Source organism: Emiliania huxleyi (genome assembly GCF_000372725.1).
Source record: "Emiliania huxleyi CCMP1516 unplaced genomic scaffold EMIHUscaffold_1148, whole genome shotgun sequence".
Classification (NCBI taxonomy): Eukaryota; Haptophyta; order Isochrysidales; family Noelaerhabdaceae; genus Emiliania; species Emiliania huxleyi.
In genome coordinates this window covers 1-10,273 of record NW_005201505.1, presented here as the reverse complement: position 1 = coordinate 10,273, position 10,273 = coordinate 1, and the positions used below count along the sequence as shown (strand labels likewise).

Below are 10,273 nucleotides of genomic sequence, written 5' to 3'. Positions count from 1 at the left end.
CTTGGTGGCGGAGGAGCGGGCGGAGCTGCCGGCGGCGGCGCGCGGGGGGAGCGGCGTGCTCACGCCGGCCGCGGCGCTGGGCGGCGTCCTCGAGCGGAGGCTCGGCGGGGCGGGGCTGGTGTGGGAGGACGGGTACCCGCTGGGTAGCCTGCCGGGGGCGCCGGACGAGGAGGCCGAGGCGGCGGCGGTCGAGGCGGAGGCGGTGGCGAAGGAGGCTTGGTGAGGCCTGGTGAGAGGCGCCGGCGGCGGCGCGCTCAGCTGGTACTCGTAGCCCTCCTTGTGCTCCATCTTCTTCCGCGTGACGTCGTAATTTTTTTTGACCTAGTTGCTAGTGGCCGACTGCACGCTAAAGGCTACACGCTCGCACACCACTTGCTGAGTGGCTCTCCCAGGCGCTCAGCCCATGGCGGAGGCACGCCAGGCCCCGGGCAGCCGGCCGTCACTCGCCTAAGCGCCTAAGCGGCCTAAGCGGGGGGGTGCTTAGGGTGCTTAGGCGCTTAGGCGGCCCTTGCGAGCGTGGCGGCGTGGTGATATCGTAACACAAGTGACTCCGATGACACTCATGATGCTCCTGCTAGTGTCATCGCTCAGAGTGCAGCCTCACCACGTCCACTGTCTACCACTGGCCCTGCCCCTGGTCGGCGCACACACCACACTGCCGCTGAGCAGCGCTGGTGCGGCTACTCAGCATCAGCCTCGTCACACGCCTCCGCCAGCGCCGTGAATTCCTTATCCAGTTCTAACACTCTTGTATCGCTGCCTTGACCGTGTCCGCACCTGCATGGTCCAGCAAGTCGCCGTGAAAAAACCAAGCGACAGAATGGAAGCCACGGTCGTCGGGACCTGCCGAACCAGAGACGAGGTACTCCAAGCGGTCGTCGTCTTCATCGACAGGGTTCCTCAGCGCCACCGCAGTCATCTGGCTCGGATCGCAGTAACGCACGCCGAGCACCTCTTCAATTTCCAGCAAGTCTGCGTCCATGGACCCGGCAACCTTGTCGCTGGCGAGTGGTGGCAGATGACCGACATCCCACAGCACCAGCAGCAAAGGCGGGCGGGCCGACCCCGCGGCCATCGCCGCCGCTGCCGCCTCCCCCTCCGCCGCCGACCCCTCCGCCGTCGCCGTCACCTTGGGCTGCATCACCCGCGCCGCGTCGCGCACCGGCTCGTGCTCATTCAAAGGCGCCTCGAGTTGCAGGCCAGCGGCACTGGCGTTGTCGTGGTCGGGCTGCCCAACGTCGGCGCAGGAGGGAGGGGGCAAAGCCGTTATGAAGAGCGCGAGTGCGAGCGCCAAGAGGGCCCAGATTCTGAGCAGCAGCCGGCCTGGTCATGCGACCACTTGCCGACGTGCGTCCAGCATTCCACTATAGGACGAACGTCGAAGTTTGCTCTCCGACGTCGTGCCGAGCGAAACCTTTTCCTTCGAAGCTCAGCGTCGTAGCCGGGCGAGCGGAGTAGGGCAGTCCTAGAGAGCACCTTGAGGCCATTCAATAGAGCCCGTACTATAGTCGAGAGTCGATCGCCGGCCGGCGCAGTGCTGCTCTGAATGCTCCGCCGGGCCGCCTCCGGGCTGCCGCCGCGGAGACGTGCACATAGGCAAGTTGGTATTTTCATATATGAACTTCAAAATAGTATTGGCTAGTCTAATTATACTCATCACAACTCGCCAGGAACACCCCCACACTATAGGGTCATTGTGTAGCCCTGCTTAGAAGGAAAAGGTTTTGTGCAAGGTCCGTATGGCTCACCGTGTAGTCGGCCTAGTAGCAACGACCTTCCATAGAGCCCGATGCGCGATGGTTTCTAGAGCAGGCTCTAGATAAAAAGGCCTAGGCCGCCTTCGCAGACTCGGCTCAGAGCCCGCGGAAAGTTGTGAGATGATTTCCACGGAGTTTCCTCGGGAAACTAGAGAGGAAACGCGAAGAGCCGAGGGTGAGCTGTAGCCTGTAGGAATTCACTATTGTGATGTTAGAGGTGGGTTAAAAGAGGGAGATTCGCGCGAGCTGCGGGACCGCCGGGATGGCGGGCGGGTGATGAATTCCTAGAGAAACACGGAAAAGAAACGAGGCAGTACGGGTGCGCGAGGAAACATAGGGCCAGGCCAAGCAAGCCACACGAGGCAGGTCTCATGCGCCAGGTCCGTGTGTGAGCCATAGGCGCATGTGATTTCTTATCAACCTACCTCCCTGCGCCGCTCTCATTCTCTACAGCGAGAATGACCGAACGGCCTGGCTGAAAAGACAACCAAACTCTCTCTCACGACACCAGGCAAGGGACTGGCCGCACTGGAAGGTAGGTAGAAAGGTGAAGAACAGCCAGGCTCGGACTGGACACCAACGAACGGGTATTGACGCCACTGGAACCTCTTGATCTCTCAAAGCACTGACCACGCACTGCAGTCGAAGTCGCTCTTCTTACAACTTCAATGTTGTCGCCCAGCCACCGAACGTCCCTCGTCCTCCCCCTCGAAAAAAGAAACCCGGGCGACTCGTTGATGCAAGCGCGCCCGATTCATCGCCTGACGGCCGGACGCCCCTACTAACTTCGAGACAGCTCACACCTGGCCTGAGACACACATGCGGAACGTGCTGCGCTTCCTCCTCCTCTGCTGGCTGTCCGCTGCGACCGCCGTCAAGCGTCCCGCGCCGCGCACGCCTCAGCAGCGCTCCGGACCTCGCTTCCGCATCGTGATTCCGCGCAAGGAGCCGCCGAAGAAGCGCCTGCTGCCCTCGCTCCCGGCGCTTCCGACCAGCGCAGAGCTGCAGGAAACGGCACTCGCTCGCGCGACTCGCCTTCGCGAGGCGGTGAAGGAGGCGCCATCCCAGCTGCGGCAGGCGGCGCTCGATGCGCCGGCCAGTGCGAGGCGTGCGGTGGACGAGGCTCCTGGCCGCATCCAGCAAGCCGTGCTCGGGGCGCCCGACGCCCTCCGCGATCGCGCGCTGCGGACAGCGGACGCCTTTGACGGGGGCGTCTTCGCGCTCGGCTTCGCAGCGGCGCTGGTCGTGGTGAGCGGGGGCACGACGCTGCTCGCGCGCGAGGCGGGCGCCTTTCTGACCGAGGGCGGGCGCGGCGAGGTGCTCGAGCGGGCGCTACTCTTCGGGGCGATCCTGGGCGACGTGCAGGACGGGTACGTGGACCGGCAGGCGATCGACCTCGACGAGCTCTTCGAGACGGGCGTCAACGCGATGCTCGGATCGCTCGACCCGTACACGACGTACGAGGACGCAGCGCAGGCGGCAAGGGCCCTGCCGGGCGACTGAGCTGGCTACTGTTGGGATGGCTGTGAATGAGTGTGAGGTTGCTTGCGACCGCAGGCCGAGGACCTGACCACGCGCACCACCGGGCGGTACGGCGGCATCGGAATCACCATCGGGGCCGACGAGGGCTCTAGTGCGCGCGGAGGCGGAGGCGGCGGCGGCGGAGGCGCAGGCGCGGGTCCCGCACAGAAGGGGAGTCCTTCGATCCTGGTGCTGTCTGCGCTGGAGGGGTACGCGTACGACGCGGGCGTGCGTCCGGGTGACCGGATCCTCCAGATCGACGGCCGCCCGATCAGCGGTGCCGCGTGAGGAGGAGGTGACGGAGATGCCGCTGGCTGAGGGTGACTAGCTGTGAATGAGTGACTAGGTGCGCGCGTGGAGGAGGTGAAGAACATGCTGCGCGGCGAGCCGGGCACGCAGGTGTGTCTGCTCGTCTGGTCGGGTGACGTTGCCAGTGAGTGTGAGGCTGACGCACTCGTGGTGCCAGGTGTCGCTGCTACTCCAGCGGGACGGGTCGACGCAAGAGGCGATCCCGATCGACGTGCAGCGGGCGGAGGTAGACGCTTCCTAGACACTTCCTAGACACTTCCTAGCGGATCCCGATCGACGTGCTGCGGGCGGAGGTCCGCCACTCGTCTCCCTCGCGACCGTCTCGAGGACACGTCCCGAGACATGCCATGCACATGTCCCGCAGGTCCGCTTGCCCGACGTCTAGGAAGTGTCTAGGAAGTGTCTAGGAAGCGTCATGGACATGTCCCGCAGGTCCGCTTGCCCGACGTCTCCCTCGCGACAATGATGGCGCAACGCAGCGGGGTGCGTCCAGCCGGACGAGCGCCTCCGAGTCGAGCCTGGGCTTGCTCGTCACTAGGCGCCGCGCACCGGGTACGTCAAGCTGGACGGCTTCTCCGAGGGCACCGCCGAGGAGCTCGCGCGGGCGATGGTGCGGCTGTACGCTTCGCAGCGAGCCGCGGGCGAGCCTCTCGAGTCGCTCGTGCTCGACCTGCGCGACAACCCGGGCGAGCATTTCCTAGACACTTCCTAGACACTTCCTAGACACTTCCTAGACTTGCGTGACATCCCGGGCGAGCGGACTCGGGGCGGCGGCCAGACCGCGCGGGACGCGTCCAGGACATGTCCGAGACACGTCCGCCAGGCGGGCTGCTCGACGCGGCGGTCGGCGTCTCGCAGCTCCTCGTCCCTCAGGTCTGCGAACACTTCCTAGACACTTCCTAGACACTTCCTAGACACTTCCCAGAAGCCTCGTCCCTCAGGTCTGCGGACAGAGGCTCGTCACGGACTCACTCCTTGACAACCCACAAGTTGTCCTCCCCTCCTTCGCCCATCCTCCCCCCCCCCCCCCCCCCCGCCTCCCCTCCCTCCCCTCCCTCCCCCTCCCGCCTCCCCTCCCCCGGCACACCGCCCCTCGAGGCGCCGCAGCCGCAGCCCCACCATGCCCAGCCCCCCCCCTCTTGCCCCACCGCCCCGCCCCCCGCCGCAAGGTGGTCGAGCCGCTGCCGGGAGGCCGCTCGCTCAAGCTGACCGTCGCAAAGTACTTCACCCCCTCGGGCCGCTGCATCCAAGCAATCTCGTACGCAAAGCCGCCGAAGCCCGGCGCCGAGCTCAAGGTCGCCGAGCCGAAGGCGGACGAGGCAGGCAGCCCGACGGACCGGGCGCCGGACGCCGCGCCGGCAGACGGCGACGACGAGGGCGCGGCTCGGCGCAGGCGGAGGCGGGAGTCGTGCGCGCAGCGAGAGGGCAGCAGTGAGTCTAACCCGCGACGAGTGCCTCGCCAGGCGGAGGCAGGAGTCGTACACGGAGCGGTCTCTGCAGCCGAACCCGGTCTACCTCACCTCGAACGGGCGAGAGGTGCAGACGGGCGGCGGGATCGCGCCCGACGTGGCGGCGGCGGGCAAGCCTGTCGGCGCGCTGGAGCGCTCGCTCATCCGTCAGGGCGCCTTCTTCCGCTTCGCCTCTCAGTGGCTTCGCGAGCACGAGGGGACGCCGACACAGCAGGCGCAGCTCCTCGAGTCGACGCGCGGCTCGGACGAGGCGCGCGCCCCGTCCCGCTCCCAAGCAGTGATGCCACAGGACGCCGTGACACAGCCCAACCGAGGCCTGTTGGGCCGCAGGCGTACCGCGACTTCGTCCGCTTCGCGCGCGAGCGCTACATGGCGAAGCGACCCGCGAGCGACGCGTCGCTCGCATCCAAGCCGGCGGCGGAGGCGCCGAGCGCCGCCTCCGGCGCGCAGAAGGAGTCGCCGCCGAGCGAGGCTGGCGACGCCGACGGGTGGGCGGAGTCCCCACGCAGCCCCCTCCCCTCGCGCCGTGGTCGGAGCGGGCCTCGGAGCGGGCCTGTAGGTGGGTTGTGCAGGACAAGCAGCTCGTCGAGCCCCTGCGCGCGCTCGAGAAGGCGCTCTCGCGCGACGGCGACGGGCAGCGCACGCGCTCCTCCTCCGAGCTGAAGGCGCTGCGGCGCGCTCTCGCTTCGGAGGAGCTCTCGCAGTTCGAGTCGCAGCACTCGCAGATCGCTGCCGACGTGCGCGAGGCGGTGCTCGCGCGGCTGCTGCCGCCGAGCGAGCGGCTGCGCGCCTTTCTGCGCGACGACCCGCAGGTCTGTACCACCGACGACCCCGCCCGCGACATGTCCGCGACACGGCACCTCGCGTCCGCGACACGTCCACGACACGTCCCCCAGGTGCTCGCCGCGCTCGCCGTCGCCAACGACGAGGACCGTTGCGAGGCGCCGCTCGCCCCACCCGCCAGCTCGCAATGAGTGATGGTCTCATTCTTCTTGATAGGCGCGCTATGAGGCGCTGCTCGCTCCACCCGCCGCCTACGCGCCCGCGTTCCCGGGCGACGACGCCACGGCGCGCACCACCGCGGACGCGTCGGCCAAGGCGAAGGCCAACCTCCGCTCCGCCAGCCGCCGCTCCAGCCTCGGCTCCACCGCCCGGTCGGATGACCCGCCCGGGTCCACGCCGCCGCCGACGACGCCGCGCCGCGTGGCGAGCGGCGGCGTGGCGCGCGGCAGAGTCTGGGCCGCCTGATTGCCTCTCGACGGTCTTCAGCTGCCTTGTCATACTTCGCCATGGCGTCCCTCGGCCTTCTCGCCGACTTCCCCCGCCGAGGAGAGAGAGGGGTCTTGCAGCATGCTGGCTTATGTGGTATCGGGTGTGGTCCTGTGGTCACCGGTGTGCACTTGTGGGCGGGTCAACTCGCCGGGCGGAGGAGATACTTGTGTGACGAGGGCCGTGATCTGCGTGAGAGCGGAGCTGCGCGGTTCCGTGATGCACGGCGCGCGTGCGCGCCGTCAGCTGCTGTGGCGGCGGGGCCTTCTCCAGTCTCTTGCATGTCTCGCGTGTGGCAGTGGGTCGGGACTCGGGTGTACGGTACGCTAATCAGGTATTCGTGAGCTGACAACTGGGAGCTATCGTTTTTGAGTTTTTGCGCGCCCTGGTTAGAGTCGCGCGCGGCCATGAGCCGCGCACTTGGAGCACTTGGAGTGCAGTCGGTAACCTCACATCCAGGGCCGAGGAGCTAAGAAGCGCACCCAGCTTGCCGGATGAGAAGCGCACCCAGCTTGCCGCGCGTGTGCGTGTGCGAGCCGCCCTGAACGCCACGAGCGCGCCGCGAGCGCCGTAGCGCCGGCGAGCGCCGTCGGCAGCGCGCGACCGCCACCCAAAAGCGGAGGTACATCAGGAGCCGCAGCCGGCCTGCTTTATCAGCCCCGGTTAGAGCACGCGCGCGGCCATGAGAGGCAACAAATTTGTTTTTTCCCAAAAGGCGGCGGGATTTGATCCATGTTGACAGCGCCATCAAGTCCATCAAACAGTCGGTGCATGCGAGTGGCTGCAGGAGCGGCTCTTGTCCTCCTCCTGCTGGTCACCCTCGTCGCTTCGGGCTCGGCCTCGCGCCAGTTGGATCCTCAGGAACGGTTCGTGAGCGAGGCGGAGCTAATTCAGCAGCAGGAGCAGAAGATGCTGGCGGAGGAGCAGAAGATGATGGAGCAGGACGCCGGAAGAGACGACGCCGGGAGTGACCAGGCCACCTCACACCTGTGCCACCACCTCGCCGCACTTATGCGTACTCTAACCGCCCTCCTCTGTCTCTGCCGCACAAGGCGTCCGCGCTTTGGAGCGACGCGATGCGTCCGGTCGCCGGGGGCGGCGGCCAGCACGAGGCTGCCATGCGGGTCAAGGCGAACGAGCAGGCGGCCGCCTTCCTGCAGCAGTCGGGGCAGTGAACACACACACACACACACACACACACACACACACACACACACACACACACACACACACACACACACACACTGACACGCACATGCACATGTCATGTGCATGTACATGTGCATGTGCATGCTGTTGTGCATGTGTCAAACACGTGTAATCTCTAATCACCACATACACACCGCATTATAATGCGCGCGACCCCGGATCCGCTCCAACCTCCATTGAGCGTTGAGGCCCGCTACGCCGGCTAAAGCCGTAATCTCCCGTATTTCTGCGCTTGTTCGACGTTTCGACAGTAAAAACGGTGGGGCGCATGGTGCATGGACCCACCTCAGGGATCAACCCTGTGTGCCTGACAAGTCGTTGACAAGAGTCGTGCTTGCAGTCCCCCGCTAAAGTAAAGGGCACGCTCTCCCATGCGGCATGCGCGTCTTGCGCGGTCACTCTCTGGGGTGTGGGGAGAGGCTGCACCCACACCTTTATAGTGAGTAACGGAAGGAGGTCTCTGTGCCTGCTCAACTCTCTCAGCAGGCGCGGCGCGACTGCGGACTGGCGGCCTCGCCCCCGCGCGGCCTCCATGTGGGCCGTCAGAGGTCGTGGTCGTCGGGGTGGTAGTACTCTTGCAGCAGCCGGTAGATGTACGAGGGGTGGTTGGCGCCGATGTTTGTGATGAGGAGCGAGACCAGCTCGGGCGGCACGTAGTCGTAGGCAGGGTTGACCACGTGCACCTGGTTCGGAATGCCACCCGTGAGTCAACGCCACACCTGGCCGTCCGCGGGGCTACAGGCACGCGCTGCGCCTCCTCGTCGACGCCTCCGTACGGCAGCAGCGGCTGCGGCGAGAGGAGCGAGTTGTACCTAATCAGCTCATCGAGAGCCTCTCACTCATGGCTCGCCAGGCGGCTGCGGCGAGAGGAGCGGGCAGTACTGCTCTGGGCCGGACGGGAAGAGCGGCGCGAGCTTGTACAGCCCGGCGCAAACCACGAGCGGCACCTGCGGAGCCCGCGCGGCGTCGCTGTCGGGCGGCGGGCGGCGGCGGGCGGCGGCGGGCGGCGGGCGGCGGGCGGCGGGCGGCGGGCGGCGGGCGGCGCACCGAGTGGTGCTGCGCTGCGATGGCGAGGAGGTGGCACGAGGCGGAGGCGTACAGCCCGCCGTTTGCCATCACGGCGTGCGCGCCGACGATCACCTTGTTGGACGCGCGACATGTGTTGGGCTAGGTGATCGTCATCCTCCTCATCGCCGTCGGCATCACTGATCAATTCATCACCTTGTTCACGCGCGCCATCATCGCGAAGATCGCGCCGTCGGCGATGAGCGTGGTGGCGATGCCGGCCTCTGCCAGCCTGTGGACGTGTCGTGGACGTGTCACGGACATGCACATGTCACAGACATGTCGTAGCGACGCCGCCATCTGTCGCCTGGCCGCCGTGGCGTGGCCCTCGTTGGCTGGCGCCTAGTCTTTCATTGGCACTACTGCCGCCACTGGCAGGAAGAGTTGGTGTACGTCTGCGCGTGCGCCGTCTGCGCGACGACGACCTCGAAGGGCCGCTTCTTGTGCGCGGCGCGGAGGAAGGTCTCGACGGTCGGGTCGCGCCTGCAGGGAGGTTCCAGGAAGGGTCGAGGAGATCTCTTCGGGAGAGGAAAGTCTCGACGGTCGGGTCGCGCCTGCACAATCGTCAAAGAGTCTGCTAGCACAGAATAGAATCGTCCGTCCGGCGGCGGTGCTCTCTCGCCCGTGTGTGAGGATGACCTCGTTGGCATGGATGTGCTCCGTCGCCTGGTGACTCACGGGTGACTCACGGGTGACTCACGGGTGACTCACGGGTGACTCACTCCCTCGTCGTGATGATCACAACTGAGACGACGTCGGTGTGCTCCGAGGCGGAGGGAGGCGTCGCGGCGTCGCAGGGGGCGTGAGAGAGCGCGGCGCGCGCGGGCGTGAGAGCGAGCGAGAGAGGGAGAGGGGGAGAGAAAGCGCGTGTGCGAGGGGCCCCGGCTCCTCGCCTGGTCCGCAATCTGCTCGTGCGCGGTCGAGATCTCCTCGTCGAGCTCGGTGATGGCGGCGTGGATCGGCTTCTTGAGGTCCTTGGCGGGCTGGCTCGAGTAGTCGGGCGCCTCCACCGCGTCCAGCATCTTCATCAGCGACGGGCCCTTCATCACCATGCTGCTCGCAGCGGGAGGCGCCGGCGCGTCGCCGCTGCCGCCGGCGGGCGGCACACCAGGCTCGCGCGAGAGGGTCGAGTCCTGCATCTCCTCGCGCACCTGCGCGGGGCCGACGCGCCGCCGGCTCAGCCCGGCCGCTGTCGGACTGCCGCCGACCTACTTGCGGGCCGGCTAGTGCGTCTCTCTCGCGCACAATGTGGAGCACCCGCCGCACCATGTTGCCGATGACGAGCTCGTGCGGCTGTGCCGCGATCAGCAGCTGGCCGGTGAGCTTGATCGAGCTGATCAGCCACGAGACGTCGCGCACCGCTGTGTGAGTCACCACCTCCCGCATAATCTTGAGCGCCTGCCGCGCCACGTCGGCGGACGTGCGCTTTTGCTGCCGCCGCAGCCGCGCGCTAAAGGCGCTGATCTCGCGCTGCACGACCACAGGGAGCTCGCCGACGCGCGTCGTCGCCGCGGCGGCCATCGCGAGAGATTGTTTTTTGGCTTCGAGAAGGGCGCCAGGGAGGGCCGCGCCGAGCGCGAATAAAAAATAAGCTTTGGCGTCGGGCACAGCACACAGCCATCCCTCCCTTGGCTTCGAGAAGGGCGGCGCGAATAAAAAAAGTGGGGGCTCGCC

At 66.7% G+C, this 10,273-nt stretch overlaps 3 protein-coding genes across 3 annotated transcripts; 1 reads left to right on the top strand and 2 right to left on the bottom strand.

Moving 5' to 3' along the window:
* The first annotated feature begins 2,542 nt into the window (after window positions 1–2,542).
* Window positions 2,543–6,718, top strand: EMIHUDRAFT_446884 (hypothetical protein). Its single transcript, XM_005791210.1, has 14 exons — window positions 2,543–2,585; window positions 3,084–3,233; window positions 3,315–3,555; window positions 3,625–3,677; window positions 3,745–3,813; window positions 4,020–4,055; window positions 4,126–4,273; window positions 4,411–4,461; window positions 4,755–4,986; window positions 5,057–5,306; window positions 5,387–5,544; window positions 5,616–5,868; window positions 5,953–5,985; window positions 6,056–6,718. Exons 1-14 carry the CDS (start codon window positions 2,577–2,579, stop codon window positions 6,302–6,304), a joined length of 1,932 nt encoding a protein of 643 aa, XP_005791267.1. The 5' UTR covers window positions 2,543–2,576; the 3' UTR covers window positions 6,305–6,718.
* A 1,358-nt stretch (window positions 6,719–8,076) lies between these two features.
* On the bottom strand, window positions 8,077–8,863 carry EMIHUDRAFT_77802 (hypothetical protein; the record flags this gene model as incomplete). Its single annotated transcript, XM_005791209.1, has 5 exons — window positions 8,077–8,217; window positions 8,274–8,346; window positions 8,417–8,481; window positions 8,582–8,674; window positions 8,756–8,863. The coding sequence occupies 5 exons, from the start codon at window positions 8,861–8,863 to the stop codon at window positions 8,077–8,079; spliced, it is 480 nt and encodes a 159-aa protein (XP_005791266.1).
* Window positions 8,864–8,958: 95 nt separating this feature from the next.
* Window positions 8,959–10,120, bottom strand: EMIHUDRAFT_251655 (hypothetical protein; the record flags this gene model as incomplete). Its single annotated transcript, XM_005791208.1, has 4 exons — window positions 8,959–9,082; window positions 9,322–9,362; window positions 9,610–9,639; window positions 9,845–10,120. The coding sequence occupies 4 exons, from the start codon at window positions 10,118–10,120 to the stop codon at window positions 8,959–8,961; spliced, it is 471 nt and encodes a 156-aa protein (XP_005791265.1).
* Window positions 10,121–10,273: the final 153 nt, after the last annotated feature.

Coding starts and splice junctions, on each gene's coding strand:
- EMIHUDRAFT_446884 (XM_005791210.1), top strand. Junction 5,869..5,952: donor TTCTGCGCGACGACCCGCAG/GTCTGTACCACC, acceptor CACGTCCCCCAG/GTGCTCGCCGCGCTCGCCGT. Junction 5,986..6,055: donor TCGCCGTCGCCAACGACGAG/GACCGTTGCGAG, acceptor TCTTCTTGATAG/GCGCGCTATGAGGCGCTGCT.